The sequence below is a fragment of the Megalobrama amblycephala genome, linkage group LG22, assembly GCF_018812025.1.
Source record: "Megalobrama amblycephala isolate DHTTF-2021 linkage group LG22, ASM1881202v1, whole genome shotgun sequence".
NCBI lineage: Eukaryota > Metazoa > Chordata > Actinopteri > Cypriniformes > Xenocyprididae > Megalobrama > Megalobrama amblycephala.
In genome coordinates this window covers 13,521,699-13,547,533 of record NC_063065.1, presented here as the reverse complement: position 1 = coordinate 13,547,533, position 25,835 = coordinate 13,521,699, and the positions used below count along the sequence as shown (strand labels likewise).

At 36.1% G+C, this 25,835-nt stretch overlaps 2 protein-coding genes across 5 annotated transcripts; one reads left to right on the top strand and one right to left on the bottom strand.

Annotated features, from left to right (window-relative positions):
* Positions 1-783: 783 nt before the first annotated feature.
* On the bottom strand, positions 784-23,192 carry LOC125258462 (gamma-aminobutyric acid receptor subunit rho-3). 4 transcript variants are annotated; one of them, XM_048175415.1, is made up of 10 exons: positions 23,000-23,192; positions 22,764-22,800; positions 11,726-11,838; positions 8,141-8,208; positions 6,684-6,907; positions 6,522-6,604; positions 5,566-5,703; positions 5,315-5,467; positions 1,874-2,067; positions 784-1,150 (listed from the first exon to the last, which is right to left on the bottom strand). In XM_048175415.1, the coding sequence occupies exons 3-10, from the start codon at positions 11,742-11,744 to the stop codon at positions 848-850; spliced, it is 1,182 nt and encodes a 393-aa protein (XP_048031372.1). In that variant the 5' UTR covers positions 11,745-11,838; positions 22,764-22,800; positions 23,000-23,192; the 3' UTR covers positions 784-847. The 4 variants fall into 4 exon arrangements, with proteins under 4 accessions (XP_048031372.1, XP_048031370.1, XP_048031371.1 ...); XM_048175413.1 differs by lacking the exons at positions 22,764-22,800; positions 23,000-23,192 and adding an exon at positions 14,659-14,814; XM_048175414.1 differs by lacking the exons at positions 22,764-22,800; positions 23,000-23,192 and adding an exon at positions 14,659-14,814 and having other exon boundaries at positions 2,006-2,067.
* Positions 15,368-24,013, top strand: hhla2b.1 (HERV-H LTR-associating 2b, tandem duplicate 1). Its single transcript, XM_048175418.1, has 7 exons — positions 15,368-19,383; positions 20,040-20,348; positions 21,617-21,895; positions 22,113-22,433; positions 23,183-23,287; positions 23,379-23,438; positions 23,524-24,013. The coding sequence occupies exons 1-7, from the start codon at positions 19,308-19,310 to the stop codon at positions 23,595-23,597; spliced, it is 1,224 nt and encodes a 407-aa protein (XP_048031375.1). The 5' UTR covers positions 15,368-19,307; the 3' UTR covers positions 23,598-24,013.
* The last annotated feature ends 1,822 nt before the right edge of the window (positions 24,014-25,835 follow it).

Here is a 25,835-nt window from a genome sequence, read left to right as displayed (position 1 = left end):
ACTAGGCTGTGAGTAATGAATAGGAAGAGCAAGGACCTATGGGAGTCAATGGTTAAAAATAATTATTATATTACGCCCCACTTTTACAGCATCAAGGGTTTTAAAGTCCTATATATTTTCAGCGAACAGTATTAATCACCTCTTCTGCAAAAATAATAATAATAATAATAATAATAATAATAATAATAAATAACATTACGAATTTGCACTCAGATGATGTGAGTGTATTAAATGGTACTTAAAATATGCTTTATAATTAATGAAGGACTCCATTTGAAATGAAAATAGCAGGCAGATTTTTTTGTTTTTTGTTTTTCTTGTCTTAAAAACCATATCAATCTCTCATATGTGTTGAAGAAAGACTGAAAAGTTGTCCAGTTGTCTATATAGTTGTTTATTTGTTTTTCCACATTTTATAGTCATTATCATTTTTGTAATCCTCACATAAGGAGGAATTATAAAAATTAATGTGCTAATGTACCTGAAAATATCTGTTACATGTAATCAAATTTGATTTCTGTGTACTGTATATAAACAACAGTTGTCTGAAATAGTTTTTGAGCAGTATAAGGGTTCTGTTTAGCCAAAGTATATTAATGTGATTTGTTATATTTTGATTCATTTTTTAACAATTATGTAGTTTTATGAATTTTATGATAAGTTCACTTTTGTACATTTTAGGAAGAGTTAGGAATCGGAGATTCTAATATAATAAATAATTTATTACACTTCTTTCTATGATACAGTTGTTGTGTGCGTGTGCACGTGTGTGTGTGTGTGTGTGTATTCTATCACTGTGGCATATGTGGCACTCTTATCAACTCTGAGCACACCAGTTTTCTCTTGCTCAGGAGTAGATGCTCCAGTAGATGATATTGAAGAGAAAGTATGCTAAAGGAAAGAATATTCTGGAATAGGAGTCTATCTTGTAACTGTTGTTCATGATATGGTTGACACTTTGGCGGATAGAACGTCGTCGACGGAGGCGCGTGCCCAGGATGGGAGGCAGGTCAGGTGTCGTGGAGTTCCGCGAGGACATGCATGGGTCCACGTTAAGGTCAGACAGCCGTGGAAATGAGCTGAGCTCTATGTCCTGGTCATGGAAACATCCATCGAACGCCATGGCTTGAGATGCATCGTATTCTGAAAGCTGTTGGAAACAAAAACAATTCTTTTTTCTGGAATTTATGTGGTGAGATCTCTTAAAGTACAATATATTCCACATATTATAGATGTTTAAGAGATTGTGCACCAAAAAATAAAATTCTCTTGCTCTCTGCCATAACGTCAGAGGTTTGACGTTACGTTTGATAATCAGGGACCGATGACGTTTGATGTTATTGAGGTTCACAAGCTCCGTATTTGATTTGAGACCAGCAATGAAGATTAAAATGATCTAAATTTCAAGATTACAAAAATCACAGAAAGCTATCATATGACTTAAAGTTTGAAATATAGAGCATGCATAATATGGAGTACTTTTTTAGTTATTTTTTTGTCAATTGGGGGCATTTGGGATAAAATTACATCTGATTCTTTAACAAGTATTTGATCAGAATTATCCTTTTTTTTCCCTCATCTTTGTACAATGTAATTGATACTTTACATCTGATGGGTAGAGGAAAGGGTTATGTTGGGGTTTTGACTGTATATACTGTACTGATCAAGTTTTCTTTTGAATTTTCTTGCATATTATGAAAATCTTGAATAAAAACAAACTTTGTTTTCAAAAAATAAACACCAAAAAAAAAAACAGGGGGTGACATTTTGATATTCTGTCATTTTTGCTTGATATGTAGAGGGAATTGCTCCTAAAACTAAAGACATCATGTCAATGAACTGAAAATCTCAGGAACTTTAAGGAAACTTTGACCTTTAACTGTTTGAGTTTCTTCATTTCCTCCTTGGTGGTGAAGTAGTTGACGGCTGCGTACTCGATGACGGACAGAAACACAAATAGGAAGCTGGTCCACAAATAGATGTCCACTGCTTTCACATATGATACCTGAGGCATGGACGCTGACACTCCCGTAATTATGGTGGACATAGTCAACACTGTAGTGATGCCTGGATTGAACACACATACAAAGACATTGTGCTAAAAAGACATCTGTTTGTACTGTACTCTAGTGCAGTGTTAAAGTGCAGTTACAGCTGTTTGATTTTAAGAAGATTTTCACAGGCAAAGTCCAGTCCTTTCAATAGAAATCCATGTGATATGAAATTATGCGTGAGGGCGAAAATTTTCCCTGACAAATTTTATAATGGGTTCAAGTTGGTCAAACAGATTTGCCACAGTTTCTTTCTTCTGCTTTTTTCATTGCATTGCTTTTGTCGAAAGAACATCAGTGTGTGAATATCAAATATGACGTCAAGTTTTGATGTAAGCTTGATTTTTGCATTTTTTACCTGTTTTTTGACGTCAATTTGATGGGTTTTTTTAACATCAATTGGACATCAGTGTGTGAATGTCAAATGGACGTCAAGTTTTTAACGTCAGTTTGATTCGCATTTTTGACGTCAATTTGATGCTTTTTTTTTAAAACATCAATTAGACATCAGTGTGTGAATATCAAATATGACGTCAAGTTTTGATGTAAGCTTGATTTTTGCATTTTTTACCTGTTTTTTGACGTCAATTTTATGTTTTTTTTTAACATCAATTAGACATCAGTGTGTGAATGTCAAATGGATGTCAAGTTTTTGACGTCAGTTTGATTCGCATTTTTGACGTCAATTTGATGCTTTTTTTAAAACATCAATTAGACATCAGTGTGTGAATGTCAAATGGATGTCAAGTTTTTGACGTCAGTTTGATTCGCATTTTTGACGTCAATTTGATGCTTTTTTTCAAAATATCAATTAGACATCAGTGTGTGAATGTCAAATGGACGTCAAGGTTTTGACGTCAGTTTGATTCGCATTTTTGACGTCAATTTGATGCTTTTTTTAAAAACATCATTTAGACATCAGTGTTTGAATGTCAAATGGATGTCAAGGTTTTGACGTCAGTTTGATTCGCATTTTTGACGTCAATTTGATGCTTTTTTTTAAAACATCAATTAGACATCAGTGTGTGAATGTCAAATGGATGTCAAGTTTTTGACGTCAGTTTGATTCGCATTTTTGACGTCAATTTGATGCTTTTTTTCAAAACATCAATTAGACATCAGTGTGTGAATGTCAAATGGACTTCAAGTTTTTGACGTCAGTTTGATTCGCATTTTTGACGTCAATTTGATGCTTTTTTTAAAACATCAATTAGACATCAGTGTGTGAATGTCAAATGGATGTCAAGTTTTTGACGTCAGTTTGATTCGCATTTTTGACGTCAATTTGATGCTTTTTTTCAAAATATCAATTAGACATCAGTGTGTGAATGTCAAATGGATGTCAAGGTTTTGACGTCAGTTTGATTCGCATTTTTGACGTCAATTTGATGCTTTTTTTAAAAACATCATTTAGACATCAGTGTTTGAATGTCAAATGGATGTCAAGTTTTTGACTAGGGCTGTCGCGGTTAAGGAATTTCCCTTGCGGTATTTTTGAGTGGCTCAATAGCGCGATATGCGGTATTACCGCCATTATATATATATATATATATATATATATATATATATATATATATATATATATATATATTTAGAGAGAAAGAGAGAAAGAGAGAGGTCATATTCAATAACTAAACTAAAGAGCATTGAAATAAAGAGAATGTCAAAATAAGGGTCTACAAAACAGAACATAAACCTGACAATAAGATGGTAGAGCTATTGTTGTATGTATAATAGTTAGTTTCGATCCTCGAATCTGACTAAACAAGACTTTCTGCTGATATTTCACGAGTATAAGCAGAACTAACGTTACTCATCTCTGCGCGTTCTAGACGGGCTGTCAGTCAGTGCAGTTACATTGTTGTGACACAAGGTGGAAACCGTTCATTCAACTGCACGTTCAAAAACGCAGATTCATTCAAAGAGAGATGAAATGAAACAAGCTGTTGAAATCATTTTAACGTTGAGCGCCACTTTATAAGGCTCAGCTGACCAGTAATGCTTCGATGGTAAGGCAGAGATTTCGCTATCCTTGGACACGACAACTTTTTTTCACGAATATAACTTGTGTCTCGGCCTGAAGGACAGACCATAGACTGTAAAAAATAGGGACAGACGCAGGTAATCGCACGCGCTCAGTCGATCTCTCTCACATTCACTGTCTGTTTAGGCTTGTTTAGTGCAAATCTACGGAGCCTCTGTACAAATCACCATGGTACACATTATGCTATCATTATTACCTTATTTAATATTTAGTACACGTGTATGAAGTGTAAAACGAGAAGGACATAGCCTTTCAAAAAATAGAAAACATGCAAATATCGCGGTTGCTGCGGTTTTTGCAGTGTTCTGCGGTTGGCTCGTCAAAAGCGCGATATTACGAAATTGCTGTTATCGCGACAGCCCTATTTTTGACGTCAGTTTGATTCGCATTTTTGACGTCAATTTGATGCTTTTTTTAAAACATCAATTAGACATCAGTGTGTGAATGTCAAATGGACTTCAAGTTTTTGACGTCAATTTGATGCTTTTTTTTTAAAACATCAATTAGACATCAGTGTGTGAATGTCAAATGGATGTCAAGTTTTTGACGTCAGTTTGATTCAAATTTTTTACGTCAATTTGATGCTTTTTTTAAAACATCAATTAGACATCAGTGTGTGAATGTCAAATGGATGTCAAGTTTTTGACGTCAGTTTGATTCGCATTTTTGACGTCAATTTGATGCTTTTTTTAAAACATCAATTAGACATCAGTGTGTGAATGTCAAATGGATGTCAAGTTTTTGACGTCAGTTTGATTTGCATTTTTGACGTCAATTTGATGCTTTTTTTAAAACATCAATTAGACATCAGTGTGTGAATGTCAAATGGACTTCAAGTTTTTGACGTCCGATTGATTTGCATTTTTGACCTGTTTTTTGACATCAATGTTTGATGTCAATTTGAAGTCTTCTCAACATCAAGGTGCCAGCTGAGTACCGTCAACTGTCTGGTTAAACATCCTTCAAAATATCTTATTTTGTGTTCAGCAGAAGAAAGAAACTCATACAGGTTTGGAACAACATGAGGGTGAGTAAATGATGACAGAATTTTCATTTTCAATTCAAAATTATTATGAGACAACTAAGCATCTAAAACATTCACCACACTGGACTGCAGTCTAAAAAGGCTCAATGTCATGCAGACACTACAGGACAAATGATAATTCATGAGATAATGAATATTTCGCCTAGTGCATGTGTATGGACAAGTGTTACGCACCAAGTGATACACGGGCCGGTACCGCCCGCCTGTCGATCCAAAAAGACACCCAGGACAGCACCACCATCAGCATTGTGGGAAAATACGTTTGCAGCATGAAGAAGAATATGTGTCTTCTGAGAATGAAGTTGATGTAGAGCCTGTTGTACCAGCCTGACAGAAACAAATGTAAAGCCTGTAAGTAATGACCTACTAATATATTACTACAGTAGCAAGAACAAAGACACATGATTTGTTGTACCATCTCTTACCAGTGCTGCTGTACAAGGCCAGACCATGTGAGGGATGGAACTCTTCAATGAAGAACTGAGAGAGGGCAATTTCATCTGTTCTTAAAGAGTCATTGCCATTTTTCCAGTACAACATGAGGTCGTTCTCATTATATGCATCTGAATGGGACAGAAGAGTGGAAGCCATAACATAAAGAAAAGAGTTAAAGAAAGTGTGCACCTGTTTAATTCATGTTTAAATACATGGATAATAGGAAGAGGAATTTTCTGGATTCAAATATTAACATCTACTATGACAGCATTTGTGGAGTAATGTTAGTTTCTACATGAAAATTATTTTGAATGGCAAAATAATTTTAGCAAGGAACTAAAAATGAAACTAAATGGCTCCTTGTAAACCATGGGTTTAAAAGTAGGCTAGATAAAGTCAACCAATCCTCTATTTAGATGTAATATTAGCACACTAGCTGTAATGTATTCTGTGTCTGTGCTCTTGTTTTGTAGACTTTTAGCTTGTATTTGGCTCAGTTCCTGTTTCCCTGACTGTATTGTTAGTCAATTACCCTGTGTGTATTTTAAGTCCTTGTGTTTTCAGTCTTCTTGGTCAGGTCTTGTCCTTTGGTGGCTGTTTTGTTGGTGTGCTTAGTTTTGTTCTTTAAGTTCCTTTGTATTATTCACAATCTTTTCATGATCCAGTTTTGCCACATTAATCTCATGACAATATATAATGTGTTGCTATATGTTTGCAACAGTGCATATTTTAACATTCGTTGCATTACTCCACATACTTCGATTGCAAGCACCTTTCTGTAACCACGCTTTTTAAAATAGTGTCAGAAATGCTTCACATTCTTTTAATGAAAAGATCCATGATTGTCACATTTTCCCAACCTATAAAATATCAACTAAAAAACAATGTAGGTGGGACTCAATAAAACTGACACAAGAACAAAAGATGTTTCTAGGTGGACACGCACAGCTCTCCAGTTCCAGGGAACAATTCTGAGTGTCCAACGGGAATCTACTGAAGTCCATTGAGCACAGAGAAGTAACTGTAATCCTACAATAAAGAGAATATTCCATTATTAAAACATTTACTTATGAGGGAAATTAATCAGCAGAGATCGTAGGCTTTCTACCTGACGCTGTAAAGGATGTTGCCGTCTGGGTAAACCCTTAGCATTATGTTCTCCATGGTGGTATCATGAATGAAGGAGCGCTTGGAATGGACAAAAAAGACATCAGGCTTCCAGATCTTCTTCACCAGGCGGCCGTCGAATGTGCGGCTCAGATTGTTACTGGAGGGAAAAGCCAAGCGCTCATCCTTCCAATAATGCCTCAGGTACAGGGTCATCGTGAAGTCCTGAGAGAGACCTTTACATTTTACTGACCTTATAGATAAACATGACAACTTATTAAGGGCAACAGTGCAGGGCAGTGACTGGCATTTTGGTGCAAATAAAGGTTTTTGACATTTACCAGGAAGACCCTTTATATTGCTGAAATTTACTTTGTGAGAGGCAGAAGGCCTGCTTTTACAAGACCAAAATTTTATCCATTTTGTAAATATTGAACAAGTTTGCAAAGAATGCATTTATATAGGACTGAGAATTCTTTCGCATTCAGATCCATTTTTAAAAAAAAATCCCGGAACCAAATGATGTTCGGCTCGGATTGGCTCGTTAGAGCTATTTCTTTTTAGTGAATCGAAAGCATGTTCGATTCCCTAATTAATTACTCTTATGAGCTGGTGTGGTGAGGAATCTCGTCCCCCCAAAAAATCATGTCTCCTTTAGGACCCAGAGTGATCCCATTGGTTCAACAGACTTTTAATGGGTAGTATTTTTAGTGCCTGATTACAATTCCCGCAAAATCATGTTATTATTTGTATAGTTTAAAATGCGTTATAATGACAATTAATGTCTTCTAAATAACATGGTTCATATACTAGTATATAACTGAAGCTATAGGTTGTGAAATCAAGCATTTCTCGTTTTTACTGTTTTTAGTTAGCTTAAGTACTAGCATAGCATACATCTACCCGATTAGCCTGCTAGCTTAGCTTATATTATATTAGGTATGCTTCCAATATAGTTCCCAATTACATGTTTCAAATGAATGATGTTTGTGTGTACTTAGCATGACAATTAATTTATAATTAACCATTTATAATAGTAATATATACTATACCACATTGCTATTATTGTGCACAGTTAATATTAAATTACTTTTACACAATATAGTATGTTGCAAAAATCCTTATCCTTATAAAAAATATATATTTTTAGGCATGGTTTGTGTTATTATGCAATACATAGGCATTCATTTAATATTTCAAGCATGTTGTTTGTGCACTTAATTTAATAAAAATCAATGCAACATTAAAATAGGTTATAATTAGTCAAGACATCACAATAACAACTTTTGATTAGGCATTACCGCCTGGGTCCTAAAGGAGACCGGTTCCTAGAGGGAACTCGATTTCCCATGACACCGGTCCATTTTAGTGAATCAAACATATGCAGCTTAAACTAACTTTTAAATTTAAAAAACAGAGAAAAGAAACCAGAACCACCAGAACAATATGGAGTTTTACCATGTTTACTTCAGAGATGCTGTCTATACTCTCCACCTGCACATCAATTCCCACAGGGATGGCAGATCCTGCAAAGCAGAAAACATAATACATTTGCATATTGGTTCAGGACAACAGCAATGCCTTTGATATCAACTTAGATATCCAACAGAGAGAGCATATGGAGCTCAAAATGTTACTCTAATCCTATTTGTCCCATCATTAATTACCAGTGGTTACTAACCGAAGGACACCATTCAAAGCCTGGTTCCAACTCTTGATCTTCTTAAATCATGAAATAGAAAGCCTACACATCATTAAACTACTCTCTTATCTAAAGATCTCTTCCTCCTCCTGCTTCCTCTTTTATAGTTCAAGCACTGGCAGATTAGAGCGTCGCCCTGCTGGTTGAAAGGAAGCAATACAATGATTCATGCTTGCATGTAGTTGCCATCACACACAGTGAGCCGTGTATGGTGTAATTTCTATTAGTCATTTATGCACATGTATGCATTTACAAGTATAGTTTATAGTTTAATATGTTGTTTAATATTATTTAAGTTTAACTTTTAAACTTAAAAGTTTAAGGCAACAAACTTCAGCAGATTTTTGAGTTTTCTCAACTTGTTTTATTCAGTTTATACAACAAAAAGTTGAGAAACTCAAAAATCTCCTACAAAAACAAATTGAGAAAACAAAAATCTTCTGAAGTTTGTTGTGTTAAACTTTTAAGTTTTCTCAACTTTTGATTTTTTTTTAGATTAAAAATGTTACTTTAATGTACATTATACAGTGCCCTCCGCAATTATTGGCACCCTTAGTAAATATGAGCAAAGGTGGATGTGAAAATAAATCTGCATTGTTTATCCTTTTGATCTTTCATTCAAAAAAATTCACAAAATTCTAACCTTTCATTGAAGGAAAACTGTTGAAAGTGGGGGGAAACTCACATTATGAAATAAATGTTTTTCTCCAATACATGTTGACCACAATTATTGGCACCCCTAGAAATTCTTATGAGTAAAATATCTCTGAAGTATATTCCCATTCATATTTACATTTTTTTAGCACACCAGGGTGACTAGGAGCATGAAATTGTCCAGCCATGACTTCCTGTTCCACTGGAATATAAACATAAGGAAACACAAATGCCAAATTCCCATAATCATTCATCACAATGAGTAAAACCAAAGAATATAGTTCTGATGTGCAGCAAAAGATTGTTGAGCTTCACAAAATAGAAAGTGGCTGTAAGAAAATACCTAAAACATTGAAAATGCCCATTTCCACTATCAGGGCAATAATTAAGAAGTTCCAATTAACTAAACATGTTACAAATCTGCCTGGAAGAGGACATGTGTCTAAATCGTCCTAATGCGCGGTGAGGAGGAAAGTTTGAGTGGACAAAGACTCCAAGGATCACAGCTGGAGAACTGCAGAGATTAGTTGAGTCTTGAGTTTCAGAAAGCCTAAAAAAAATTATCAGACAGTACCTACATCCCCACAAGATGTTCGGGAGGGTTTCAAGAAAAATCCTCTGCTCTCATCCAGAAACAATCTCCAGCATATTCAGTTGTCAGACAAGAATGGAACTTCAAACGGGACCAGCTTCTATGGTCAGATGAAACTAAAAAGAGCTTTTTGGCAGCAAACCCACCAGATGGGTTTGGTGCACACATGGATAAAAACTACCCCATGTCCACGGTTAAATATACTGCTGGATCTTTAATGTTGTGGGCCTATTTTTCTGCTGGAGGTCCTTGGACATCTTGTTCAGATACATGGTATCATGGATTCTATCAAATACCAACAGATAAAAAATCAAAACCTTACTCTAGCTTCTGCTAGAAATCCGATAATGGGCTGTGGTTGGATCTTCCATCAGGACAATGATCCAAAACAAACATCAAATCCAACACAAAAATGGGTCACTGAGCACAAAATGAAGCTTCTGCCATGGCCATCTCAGTCTTCTGACCTGAACCCTAAAGAAAATGAGTGGAGTGAACTGAAGAGAAGAAGCACCATCATGGATCTGGAATCTGAAGGATCTGGAGAGATTCTGCATGAAGGAATGGCCTCTGATCTCTTGTCAGGTGTTCTCCAAACTCATCAGGCATTATAGGTGAAGACTCAGAGCTGTTATCTTGGCAAAAGGAGGTTGCAAAAAGTTTTGAATAAAAGGGTGCCAATAATTGTGGCCAACGTATTTTGGAGAAAAACATTTATTTCATAATGTAAGTTTCCCCCCACTTTCAATTATCTTCCTTAAATGAAAGGTTAGAATTTTGTGAATTTTTTGAATGAAAGATCAAAAGGATAAACAATGCAGATTTATTTTCACAGCTGCTTTTGCTCATAATTACTAAGGGTGCCAATAATTGTGGAGGGCGCTGTAAATCATTATATTTTAATAATCTTTTGTCATGTTTCAAAGAAGTATACTTATTTTGCGGTTACTAACATACTAAAGCACATGTAAAGTACATGATTATAATTTTAACTATAGTGTATTTTTCAATGTTACATTTAAAGTCAATCTATTTTAAAAGTACTAATTTGCAACTTCATCATACAAATATATATTTAAAATACATGACATATATGTATATTTTAGTTTACCATAAATGCTTGTCAGTACATTCGGCAGTATACTTTACCTTTATTTCAAAGACAATATGAGTAATTAAGAAATTACAAATAAAGCTGATGAAAAAGGCATTCTTCAGTTCAATTAACGCCATTCAATACACTATAATACTTTTTTCATTTAATTGCAAATGACATGCAATTAAGAGCCCAAAACATTACATTCAGTTCGCACAAGTATATTCTTTTAAAGTATATTAATTCCATAATAAGTACTCTTTTATAATAAGTATGCTAAAGCATACTTCTTTCTCACAAGGTGGGTGTATGTTCAAGGAAGGACATAAGAGCTCCAGCTTAAGGTTTATTACTGGAAACGCTTTCAAATTGGTTTTAATAATTTCCATATCAACATTTAAACAAAACCTCAAACGATAACAAAACAATAATAAAACAATAAAAAGATGACTTTGAGTGGATGTACAAAGTAACTTCCCTAGTATATCTATCATTTAAAGTGAAATAAAATTAATTTAAAATCATACACTGTTAAATACTTTTTCTTGGAAAGTCTGTACCATCTAGCCACTTGCTATAATATTTGATATACTGCAATGGTATTCATATATTGTAAGTGTGTTTTAAGTGTTCATATATGTGTAAAAATGGTCTATAAGTAACATCTTGCTCTTTTCCATCTGTTTTATCAGGCCTGGGATGTAATCCAGATTACTGCCCACCAAAGCACATCTGTGTCCTCAACACCCATTGTCTAATTTGTGTTTTGCACAATCTGGGTCATGTTTGAATTCAGGACCACACTCGCCCTGTCAAAGTCACCCCTAGCCGCTTTCCCCCGAATAGAGAGATGGTAACGCCCACCTCGTTTTGCCCTCTGACACGACAAAATGGTATAGCCCATCTCTAATCAGATTTATTAAAAAGACCACTCTAATTGTGATTTCCAGGATCGAGATGGAAATTGATAATTGGAGCAAATAAACAGGGCATCCTGACCTCCAAATCCAGGCCTCATGGCAAAGTCATGGTCTTCGATCCTTAGCAGCTGTTCGGTTTTGATGAGGAGGGACTTGGTGCTGTCCTTTCGTTTTAATTTGTAGTCTATCCGTCTGAAAGAATAAGAAAAAGGGTCAGAAGAAAAACTTCAAAATAATGTGAATATTTGTCCCGGGTCCTGCGAGCAGGTGGACCTTTGCATTACAGAGAAATAAATCAGTTGGATGTTTTGTTTCCATGTCAGAACATTATCACAAACATCTGTCTCTCTGCTCCAGCATCTGTAATATAAAATATAATTACTCAGCCATTAAAGGAATGATTTATAAAAAGCAGCTTGTTGTTCAATGGCAGTTGTGTGTGCCAGGTTGTGAAAATGAGCTGCGGTTTGAAGCAGTTCCAGAAGCCTTCAAAGCAAGCCGTTTTCTGAGCTCTGAGATGAGATGAGACATGAAATATGCCAGAAACACGGCAGTAGCTAGTGAAGGTCAGTCATAGACATACAATGTTTCCCCTAACATTGCCTTTCCATCTGCATGCTTTAATTGAAACCCCAAATATACTGTCAATCATGCTGTGCTCATTCCATGGCAAAGTTAATTGCACACCGAAGTGCAATTACAAAATTAAACCTTAAACTGACTACAGCGTACAACCACTAATGACTACGTGATGGACTCATTACGCAATCATGCTAACAAAAACACAGCACTAATGACACAATGCATGCTGCGAGATTGCTGTACACTGCTGTGATTAAAATAAAAAATATAGTTATATAATATTCATTTAAATTTAATAAAAAATAATAAAGATGCATATCATCTTTAAATTTAAAAAAATAAAAACTCTCTTGGACAGAGCACAGCATTAAGTGTGAAATGCCCTAGAAAATATATCCAATTAATCTCTTTCTAAAAACAAAGTTCACAAAGATGAGGCTTTATAAATATTCAATGCAATGACATATTATGCATTAACAAAAGCTGTCCCTGGAAAACCTGGCTGACACTGGAAAAAGGCTTTTTAGGAAACTTTGCAGGCGTGATTTTAATGTCAAACAGCAGTTTGGCTGCTCTCCAAAAAACAGATGATGGCACAAGGATGGTTGTAATTACAGAATGAAAGAATATTGGCACTCCTGAGCTTGTGTGTGACTCATTATGCTGTAACATAGAAACCACCGACAATATATTAAAACCTCAATTTGTTTCTCATTTAGACACATATAGAGGAAATTCAATGATCCATGGAAGTTTTAGATCATAACTATTAATTTTTGTCATTTTACAACTCAACTTTTCCACCCTTCTTTATGCATTCTGCTATTGTCTCAATTCAGGGTAATTACTGTAAACTAATTATAAGCCTTTATTTAATTTCAGATAGTTGCCACGGCTAATAAATACACATTAACATAAAACCATATAGACTTAAAAAAAAACTTAAACTAAAATGTAATTTAAAAATATATATATATATATATATATATATATATATATATATATATATATATATATATTAATGATACTAAAATAACACTGATTCTCACAAACAGAAGCAACTTAACCAACAACCTGTATAGCACAACTTAGTGCTTAATGACAGACACATTGATCAGAAATCCCCCAATGAAACACTTTTCTAGTCAAGCCACATGCTAAATGATTGGTTTTGGTGTCCTCCACTCTAATTAAAACCAATATTTACTCTTTCTAATTACTGCCCATTTGTTCACACATTGAACCATGCTGGCAAACTAAAAACTAGCAACATACTAATGCAAAATTGATGTAATATTTAATCCCTATTACATGTTTAAAAAAAAAAAAACATGAAAGCAATTTTAGGTTCATTTCAATTAACAACACACAACAACACACGTTACATGTAGATACTATAGTCTTTATGGTAATATGTAGTTAACAAATTTAGTTAACGTGAAACAAAGAATGAACTGCACTTCTACAGCATTTCTTAATCTGTTAATTTCAACATTTACTAATATATTATTAAAATTAAAAGTTGTATTTTTTAACATTACTTAATGCACTGTAAACTAACATGAACAAACAATGAACAACTACTTTTATTAAATGACATTTACAAAGACTAATAAATACTGTAACAAATGTATTTATCATTGTTAGTTCGTGTTAGTTAATACATTAACTAATGTTAACAAATGAGACCTTATTGAAAGTGAAAGAAAGAAAGTGACATGTGAATGCCAAGTATGGTAACCCAAGCATTTAACCCATCCAGTTAGTGCACACACATTAGGAGTAGTGAGTAGCGAACACACACACCCAGAGCAGTGGGCAGCTAGTTTTGCTGTGGCGCCCAAGGAGTGATTGGGGGTTAGGTGCCTTGCTCAAGGGCACTCAGTCATTTCCTGCTGGTATTGAGACTCGAACCCACAACCTTCTGGTTACCAATCTGACTATCTAACCCAGGGGTGGGGAAAGTTGATCCTAGAGGGCCATTGTCCAGCAGAGTTCAGTTCCAACCCTAATTAAACACACCTGAAGTTAATCAAGGTCTTCAGGATTACTAATGTTACAGGCAGGTGAGTGTTTTTTTCAGGGTTGGAGGACAATGGCCCTCCAGCATCAACTTTCCCCACCCCTGCTCTAACCGTTAGGCCACGACTGCCCCATAAATATTGTATTATTATTATTGTAATATATATATTGTAGTGTTATAGTAATTATTATATATTGTGCATAATTTCATGCAACTAACCTTAACCACACACTAATACTAACCCTATAAAAAGCATGTGTAGTTAATAATTATTATTACTTAGTACTTAAAAGTGTAATTACACTGTAACACAGATATCTTTAAATAAAATGTAACTTACTGACCCCAAACCTTTGAATGGTAGAAAATACAGAACATGCAAAAGAGTTTAAATATTCATGACTCACCCTCTGAATCTGTGTTTGGCGTGCTCAACCAAGTAAACATCCTTGTCTTTCTTCCGGTTACGGTGGCGGTTGTTGAGCAGGGTGACGGGCCAGAGACAAGCAAGGCACAGCAGCCTGAGGGTCAGCAGGACCAGCTTCATGGCCAAATACGATGACGGAAGACCAGTTTTTCTTCTTCTGGGTCTCTTTGTCCTGTAGCTGTGGTCCAGAAATCTTCCACGGGGCCAAGGCAGGATGTTTCCTGGGTCCTGGCCATCCCCAGCAAACCTCAGCTGAGAGGGCGCTGGGAAACTGTACGGCAGTCCTGATGACCTCCGCTGATGTTCACACGTCTTCCAGTAGAATCGTAAATCTGAAATCTAGTTTGTTGGATCGTCTCACAGCATATATTCAGCATCTATCACCACATACTTCAGCTGATTGTATGTGTGAGCATGTGTCTGGTTGGTCCAGACAACGTCCTGCTGTTGTCGACTCGGTGGTGCTTTGTCACCCAAACATAAATCAATAGGAATTTATTCTTACAGTAATAAAAGAATGACATTAATTCCTCTCAAATCCTCTTATCTGTAGCTGTTGGATCTTCCCTTAACCTACACAGTGGGCTGGGACCATCTCTAATCGGGATTTCAACATGCCAGGAGTTATAGCATTGTTCTGTCTCTGTTGAAGATAAGCATGTCCACTCATGTCCATACACTTCATTCAATGATGCTAATAGGTGGAAAAACAAACAACAAACAAATAAAACACAATAGGATGAACCTAAGCATCAGAGTGACAAGTTGTATTGAGAAAAATTTATGTAATCCTGTCCTTGTCCTCTTGTTCACCTTATTTCTAGAAAACAACATGTAGTCCAGATAAGATTTGCAAATGATCAGATTATTAGAGAATATATATCACAGCAAATGAACCTTTGAAGGTAGTATTCCTGTATCTGTGTTGGTCTGTTTTGTAGAACGTCGTTCTGGCATCACCTGATGATCTGCTCCAGTTTCAGGCAGATTCCATCATTAGTTATTATTCTAAAAAGCTCAGGGGCTAACCAATCAAATCACATTAACACAATCAATTACATTACAGAAGCATAGAGAGAGGGGGATGGGAGAGAGAGCAAGATCATAGGATGGACAGATACAAAGAGGAAAAAAATCATAAACCAATCGTGGACTCCCTGTGTCCAGTAATCCCAGTGCATTGCCTAATCTGGTGGATTACGGCCTGATCAGCACCAGAGACAAGCTACATCATCACAGATACTGTATCTGCATTGACTTTCACTGGTTAGCTAAGCATATCACAGGATGACCTTGGGAACATATCAAAGACAAAAGGAGAGATTACTTCCTGTAAAAAAAAAAAAAAAAAAGTTGATCGACCCTTACAAATGATCTTTAGTGTCATGGAACCCAACAATAAAAATTTTAAAAATGCATTTTTTTAAATTGTGCAAATATTGAAAAATTACCAACCCTACAGTGGGCTCCACAAACATTGGCAGCCTTGGTAAATATAAGACAAACTGTGAACATTTGTTTTTGTCATTCTTAGTGCTCGTTCACACAGAATGCGTTCTTGCTTTGAAAAAAAAAAACGAGACGTGGGCAGTGGAATGGGGAAAAAACACAAGGTCTCGAGACTTCTTTTTTAAAAGCTGAACTGATTTTAACTTGAGCTCCGCGTTTTTAAAACGCCATGTCATGCACGGGACGCGAGCGCAGCGATTTTGCACGTCCATCTAGTGCGTGTTTACATAGAAAAACAATGGAAAAGTAGCGCATTGGAAAGGAAAAACATGTTCTGTGTGAACGGCTCCTTAGTCTTTCATTCAGAATATTCGCACAAATCTAACCTTTCATTTAAATTAATTTACACAAAATGTGAATGTGGAATCAATTAAATAAATATAGTTTTCTTCAAAATATGTGTGGCAAAATTATTGGCACCCCTACAAATTATAATGAATAAAAATCTTACTGAAGTATTTTCCCATTCGTATGGTACAGTATGTTTTCACCTTGATTCACCTTAGTGATCAGGAACACAATGATGAGTGATAAGTCATGACTTCCTGTTTCACTATGAAGTGACACACAGGCCAAATTCCTATAGTCATCAATCACTTTTGGAAATACCTGAGAATACAGTAATGATGTGTGACAAAAGGTTGTTGAGTTGCACAAATCATGAAATGGCTATAAGATAATAGTTTATTTGTTGGAATACTCATTTCCACTATCTGGACAATAATTAAGATGTTTCATTCAACTGGAGATGGTAACAATCTACCTGGCAGAGTATCTATATTGGCCCCACTCGCACTGAGGAGGATGGTTTGAGTCGCCAAACAAACTATAAAGATCAAAGTTGGAGAATTGCAGATGGTAATTGGGTCTTTGTGTCAGAAAGTCTCCAAAACTATGATCAGACCTCACCTATAAACCACAGTTTGTTTGGGAAGATTGCAATAAAAAAGTCTTTGGAGACAGCAATCTTATCCACCTACAGTTTGCCAGGTGTTACTAGAACTTTCAGAGGGACTGGGTTTTATGGCCAGATGAGACTAAAATAAAGCTTTAGGGTTTGGCATAGAAAAGTACCTCATCCCCATGTAGATGAGGTCCATGTAAACTATGTAGAAAGGTATGGATCTTTAATGCTGTAGGGCTAATTTTCTTCCAAAGACCCTGGACAACTTGTTAGGATACATATTATAAACTCCATCAAGTACCAGCAGATATTAAATCAACACCTGATTGAACCTGTCAGGAAGTTTAAACTGGGCTGTGGTTTGGTCTTCCAGCAGGACAATGATCCAAAGCACATCTCAAAATGAATAACAGAAAAGTTAACTGACCACAGAATGAAGGTTTTGCCATGAACATAGCAGACCAAACATACAAAACCTGTGGAATGAAACGAAGAAAAGAGTCCATATAAGCATGGACCTCTGAATCTGAAGGATACGAAGAAATACTGTATGGAGGAATGGTCTCAAATCTCTTGCCATATGTTCATCAACCTTATTACGCATTATAGGAGCAGATCCACAGCTGTTATCTTGGCAAAGGGAGGTTGCACAAAGTATGAAATGAAGGGGTTCCAATAATTGTGGAATACATATATTTCAGAAAAAAAATGAAAAATGTTTTTCAACTATTTGGCTTTAATTACAGACTCCAGGTGTGTATTCACAGTGTGTGTGTGTGTGTGTGTGTGTGTGTGTGTGTGTGTGTGTGTGTGTTCACTGCTCACTGCTGATTGCGTGCACTTGGATGGGATAAATGCAGAGCACAAATTCCGATTGGCTACATCACTTTCACTTTCACTTTCATTAAGGGTTAGATTTTTGTGAATATTTTGAGTGAAAGACTAAGAGGAGAAATTGCAAAAACAAATATTTGCTAATTTTTACCAAGGGTACCACTGTGTCAATATTTGTGGAGCCCATTGTATAATGTATATGATGCCTATTTTTATTTGAGGGCAACTTATAAAATATCAAATATATCAATAAACAGTGTAATAATTTAACTTTCATGGGAATATTATGGGAATAATATACATTTCATAAGAATATTGTTAATTTTTACCCTATTTACCTTTAGTGCCACCCCATCAAGGGAAAACACATAATTAAATCATTAAATATTGTGAAAATTTCATGAGATGTACACTACTTTTCGAAAGTTTGGGTTCAGTTTTTTTTTATCGAAATAAATATAAATTTATTTTGCGTAAAGAAAGCCTAAAAAGATCCAAATTACTTACAAATTACAAAATTACATGCAAGAGGTATATTAGAACATTCTATATTTTCAGTGAAAAAGTGTTTTTCGCTAACTCCACCCATTCATGTAACAGCCCTAAAGTGGCAGGCCTACTGATACTATGAAAGTGTGTATTCTTAAAATAAACAAGTCAGTCTAGTCAGAATCTAGTTCACCATCAGAGAAGAGGCTTCCATCCACAATCAAAACACACACACGTGAGTCTGCCTTTTGAATCATAACCACAACATATAATAAGCAGTTAAAGCCTTAGAGGGCCTGAAACAGTATCATTAGTTTTCTAATTAACTAATCATGAAAGAGAGACCAGAGAATCGTTTAAGTTTTATCATTATGCTTTTGAGATTTGTTTAATTCTGAAGTGGGTAAAGTGAATCATTTTATATTATTGCTATGTGTGCTCCTAAACAGAGGTGTGTGAGTTGTTTTGTTAAATTGAATTTCTTAGTATGTTAGAAGATTTCTGTCTTCAAATGCTCTGTTATCATGAGTAATCTCAAGAGCGAACCTGATCCGGAAGATTCTACTTACAAAAGAAAGAATGTGATAGACATATTTCACACAAAATAAAAACAATATGAGGATTAAGCTCAAGCTTAATGCAAAATGTCATAGAAATAAAGGGTAAAGTCAAAATCTTTAAATATCTGACAAAACACTGAACTATACTGATGCAAGTGTTCTTTAAATTGGCTGCAGAGTCTGCAAAATGAATTCTTAAAAGTTTCAATCTTTCTGATATTTCACCAGAAAGCAGTAGTTCTCTGGTTAATGATTTATTGTTTATATACAGAAGATGAAGAGTGTATTCATTAAATTTTTTCCCTATAGTTCAAGCCTTAGATAAGGAGAGCGATGGCAGCAGCACATTCTTGGACTTTGAGTTTGATACTGGTGTGGATTATTGCTGATACAACTGGGAAAACTCCAGGTAATACTCCCTTACTACATGACTTAACATAACACCTTCACTTCTGTAGGCCAGTGCAGCTTCTCTAGAACATTTTTCACATGATTCCCTGGTTTAATTGAGCAATTCATCGTCTCAGACACCATGAAGTCATTACATGCTTTAAAATAAGACCTCAAGTCAAAAGTGCTGAGCTAAAAGAAACTGAGCACAGCGTTTTTATTTGACAGCATTTTTTATCTGTGTGACTAACATTTGACATATTTAGTAAAAACAACTTTTAAACAGCCTGTAGTCCATTTAAAAGTCATACAAAACTGTCTGACAACCAAAACATTGGCCTGATTAATTGCCTGATGTTTATCGGTCACACAAGAAACCAGCATTTCAGCCCTGTTTTTGAACTATGACCTAAATATTTTCAGGTTAATTTGTAGATCTCAAGACGTATCGACTCAAGAAACAAGAACAGATCGTGCCCTCCCATGAAAATGATACTTGCGTATTTGATTAACTTAACCTTTCAGAGTGATTGAAGATAAGACAAGACAAAATCTTTGACTTCCTTCTAAAAACATTTTTGTTCACCTCGGGTGTGAGAGAAATCACTATCATTTACATTGATTAGTGTTTAGAACATGTAAACCCTTACATTTTCCTCTTTGCCACAAATCCAGATGTCCAGGTAACCTGCATGTTCTCAGAAGATTGTGTCCTACCATGTGTCTTTGAAGCAGTTGGAGATGAGATCGTATACTGGTTCAGACAGAATGTTCTGATCCACAGTTATAAACAGGGGAGCGGTCTGTTAGATCAGCCTGATCAACACTACAACGGCAGGATGTCACTATTCACTGAAGTGATTTCCTCTGGTAATGCATCACTTCATATTCAGAAGAGCGATCCACAGGACAGGGGGAAGTACAGGTGTCTTGTCACCAGCAGTCGAGAAACCAATGAGCACTTCATCATAGTCAAGGTAGAAGGTAGGCTATCACAAATTTATGGTTAAGCGTTTTGAAATCATACATAAAAAAATATAGCTGCGAGCAGCAGTTATCGGGGTTCAAGCGCTTTAAGGCCTATAAGCACATGCGCAAAAAGATATAATGTTTTAATTAGCAAGCCTGTAACCATCTTGAACATAGATGGAAAAGACCATTTACAGCCAATACTGGCAATTTCCCATAGGAAATTCATGGTTTATAAAGCTTTTTAATGGTTATCGAGGTTGAGCCAAAAACCTAGGACTAGTTCGCCAAAGTTAGTTTTTTAAATAATTTCCAATATTTAACAAATTATTTGATGGACAGCGGCAGTCCTAGAGGCAAAGTTGCTTAGAATGAGGAGTTCTACCATGTGGTCCGAATGTTGTGGGTGTGTTAAAAAAAAAAATTGCGCATGAAAAACACTGTAGCCGATTTCTTTCAAATTTCTCACAGGCCTTAGAGCCATGAGTCAAACAGGCCCAGCGAGTTTCGTTCCGATCGGCCTCCGTTCGCCTTGTCTGATAGCTGCTCAATCTTCATTGGCCGATGGTGGCCATGTTTTTTGAGATACGTCAATGTCCTCATAGATCATGGCACCTGCAAAGACACTGCATGCCAATTTTCAAGTCAATTGGACTAACAGTGAAGAAGTTACAGCCGTTTTCAAGTTTTTTTCCTGTTACAGCACCACCAAGTGGCCAGTCATCGCGTCCTTTTTCACACGATCACAGAATGAGCTCTTACACAGGTGTGCTGAGTTTGCTGAAAATATGTCATTCCATTCATGAGTTTTAGCCATTTTAGTAAAAGTGGCTCCACCCACTTCGAACATTTTGGCGGCCCTTAGGGACTGTGAATCGAAATTACAACTTTTTTTGTTAATTGCTGACAATCAAACTCTGGTTTATTTCCAATTGGGCCAAAAACCTAGGACTAGTTCGCAAAAGCAGGTTTTAAAAAAAAATCCAAATTACTCTAAAATTTCGACAGAATGACGGCGAGCGAATCCGCACAAAATGCTTGAACCGCTCATTATTTTACCATCACTTAACTGTGAAAAGTTATAAACAGAATGTAAGTGCAACTTTTCACAACTTTTATCCAAACTGCCATAGACTCCCTGTCAACTATATTAGACAACATGGTGTCTGTGCCTTTAAAAAAGCTTTCAAAAAAAAGCACAGCAATCATACGAGACTTAAAAATGATAACGACACCATAAACAACAACAATAACAACAACAACAAATAACTCTGTCATTCCAGCCCCTATCAGCTCAGTGAGCCTAGAGACGACACGTCTCAGTGGTTTTGAGGAAGTCATGTGCTCCACCCGAGACGTCTACCCTGCTCCCCGTGTAACCTTGTTCACAGAGCCAGCAGTTCTGCCTGACGCCCTCAAAACCTTCACACGCAAAACGTCTGACAAACAAGGCCGGTACTCGGTGGAGAGCAAGATCAGGAAGCTGGAAGATCTGACCTACATCTGCCTCGTCCAATCATTCTACAAGTCTCAGACATGGAAGACATCACTGCAGGAGAAAGGTTTGATCTCACCGAGTAAACTCATAATTGTCTGGACAAGTTACATTGCATTTCATCATCATCATTATTACAAGACATTGCATCACCAAATATTTCCATCACCGACCAAACAATTACATGCAGACGAGAGAGCATAGTGTACCACAATGTTTCTCCCACCTTACTGACCTTTCAAATGGCACCTAGTTAGTATTTTAACCAATTTTCAATTGAACAGAAATATTTAGCGTTGAAAGTCAGGACTTCAACATCCCTTGCAAGGCCCCATGGAAACTGCAGAACTTCACACTGACATGGTCCTTCACCAAAGGACACAAGTCCTCAACCATCTACACATATGACAGCCTCACACAGCTGAGCTCCAGCGTTTGGAAGGAGAAGGTGCACCTGGTGACCCCCAGGGGTCAAGGTGGGGACGGCTCACTGCAGCTACGCAACCCCCTGAGACTGGAGCACACTGGTACCTACACCTGCATCCTCTCTGCTCTCCAAACCAAATATGAGGTCCGTACAAGGGTCAACATCATACCAATGACTGGTGAGAGCATGTTATACCCAGTAAACCACCATCATGAACTTACACCACATTTATAATTTTAATAATTAAATTAAATTTTACAAATAACATTATTTTTCTTGATAAAACATTTATTACAATCTGCTTACTCCCCACTGACGGTAAGGTTTAGGGGGTTATTTAAAAAAAAAAAAAAATCATACAAATCATATGAATTAAATCATATGAATTTACATGATATCACCACCTTGTAGTTAAATTTTCCTTATGAGATTGGGTAGTGGAATGTGATTCGGTATAGAGATAATCCACCCAAAAATGAAAATTCTGTCATCATTTAGGCCTACTCACCTTCAAGTTGTTCCAAATCTGTACGAGTTTCCTTCTTCTGTTGAACACAAAAGAAGACATTTTGAAGAATTTCGGAAACCATTGACTTCCATAGTATTTTTTCCATACTATGGAAGTAAATTCTTTTGAAGAAACTAATAGTTTAATGATTTATCACTAAAAACATACATTACAAATGCACTGTATAAGAAAAAAAACAATGAGCTACTCGAATCTGTAAATAACAATGATTTTACCTCAGCACCATATCTCTTGAACACAGTCTTTGGTGGATGATTATTTCAGCTAACTAAACAGCAAGATGAGATGTTAAAATTTTATTCATCTTTCCTGAAGACTAAATAATCTTTATTTTCAACTAAGAACGTATTTTCTTCCCGTTTCCTTGACTATACAAACAAGTTGTTTCTGGCCCGCAGCTAAAAGACTATCCGAGAGCTCCACCCAGTGGTGGATTCCTGCTGTCATCACAGTCCTTGCAGTCATTACAGTCGCAGCAATCATAGGGACTATAAAATGTAAAGGTAGGCATTACCAGAATCTCCAAAATATTTATTTGAAATATTTATACCTAAAATATTTGTCCAACAATTATATCTTATATCTCTGAACCAGTTGGCTGTTCAAAATCAAATCAAACCCATGTAGAGGCTGCAGAGATGCAACCAATCAGAGGTTTGTTTGTGGTCACAGTTACATTGGCCTAATAATAAATATACTCTTCACTGCATCACATTCACAGATTTCTCTATTATTACAGTGACCAATGCAAACAGTGGAGCTCCATCTGAGGATACCTGCTTAACGGAAGAAATTGCCAACAGACCAACATGAGAAAACATGGAGGAAATATATATTTACAGTAGTATAGACGGGACTCCAGCAACCTGAACCACCTTCCAGGCCTTCCTTTAAATCCTGAAAAGTGATCGATTTGCTGTCAGGATAAAAGAAAAGACACAAAGTATTTATATTTTATTGTATTTATAACTATTCTTATTCTTCCTATTGTTATTGTTATTATTATCATTGTTGTTAGGGAAATGTCCAAATACTTGCAGAAATCATGACATAAAAACAATCCAGGGTTTTTTTTTGTTTGTTTGTTTGTTTTTTACTAATTGTATTAACTTGTGGTTTGTTTTAAAATTTGTGCTTCTCTCCAAAAATGTTTCAAATTGCATGCATGCTGTCTGTTGACCATGGTATTCTCAAATGAAAACAATGAAAACAATTTTTCACACAATTTTCTCACAAATAAAAACAATTTTTGTATGTCTCCATCTGTGTGACAACATTTGCTAAATGCCTTATGCTGTAAATAATTTATGTATTTTAGAAGACACACTATGTTAACAAAATTTTGACAAAATAAATCACTCATTTTAAAGGTAGGGTAGGCAATTTCAGAGTGGCAAGCAATAGAGTGCCCCAGGGATGACGCATTTTTGTAGGCAAAACCCGGAAGCGAGTTAGCATTTTAGGACTTCCGGTTCCAACGCCGTAAAGTCAATGGGTTTTTTTAATGGGTTTTTGCTAAATCGCCTGAAATAAGGTCTGTGGTTAACAAAGCCTCTAAATACTTTCACGTTTTGATCTATGACATAAAACACACCAGTTATAACCCACTTGTGATTTTTTAAACTTTTACTGTGTCTTAAAATCGGCGGTTGCTAACAAGTTGCTAAAAGGGACTACTTCCTTTGGCGGGGACTTTAGACGTCATCATTAAAAACGGGACATTTGGACAGCATTTCTCATGAAAAAGTGGATAAGTATTCATAACAGCACAGATCATAATCAGCGAGCATGTTTTTAAATAAAGTTGTTTTCTAAATAAAGTTTGAGGAAGCTTGGTGGTGACGACGTTGATCCGCGACCATGGTGTGCTGTAGTCCGTTTATAGCCTATTAGCCTTTTATATCTGACGACTTTATTTAGGCTTCAAAATCTATAAATGTTGTGTTCACTTGTAAAGATTATCTTGATAGACAAAACGTGTAAGTGTCATAACCCTCTGTTAAACACAGAGCTTATTTTCTGCGATTTTCCAAAAGTCTATGGGAAAAATGCATAGGCTTCAACCGAGGGAACCCGTGCGCCGCTAACTTCCGGGTTGGCCTACAAAAACGCGTCATCCCTGGGGCACTCTATAGCAAGCTAGCTTTGAAAGCATAAGATCCCACCCTCTTTTCAGAGTGCTCTCCAAAGCCATGCCTCCTTCAAAACACATGAACGCACACAGCCAGAGCAGATTCTGCAACCTAATAATAATAATAAACTATGACTTGTACCACCTAACTGCTGCAGATTAATTTCGGTGTTGATAGTGTTGTCATAGATACGCATAATTCTGAGTCCGAGGATGTGAACAGCTCCAAGTACGAACGTCACGGGTTGCCATCTCTTAATTACGGTAATGGCGAGAAAGCAACATAAGCTCCTTGTTTTGGTTCAGGAGGAACTGCTGTTTTTTGATTGTCATCTGTCTACAACTCATAGAGTTGCATAGCCTCATCACGGAACACGCTGATGACGTGTGATGTCTGCTCGAGCAGAGTGCAAAGAGGTATGGAAATACATATGTTGACAGGCAGATATGACATCCTATAATTGCATTCAGACCAAATGCATTTTTGACATTTTTTGGTCCTGAGACTTCCACAGAAGAGATATAAATTTTTTAATATTTAGACCACTTCTATTATTGATTGCTATCAGGATGTGGAGAGTTTCAACTAGTATAACAAAAAGTGTTTCTGAAAACACTGCCCATCCGCTTTAGGCATTTGGATGTAAACACGGAAGGGCTGAACTGCATTCACTGTGTCAGCTGCGTCCAAGACTGACTAGTAGAGAAGAAATTGTTGAATAAAGTCATTATTTTTGTTTTGTTTTTCTGCACAAAAAGTATTCTCGTCACTTTATAATATTAAGGTTGAACCACTGTAGTCACGTTGACTATTTTAACAATGTCTTTATAACTTTTCTGTAATAAAGACTCTGTACTTTGCTTTCTATGGGGGTTAAAAAAAAAACTTGCATTTCATGAAAAATATCTTAATTTGTGTT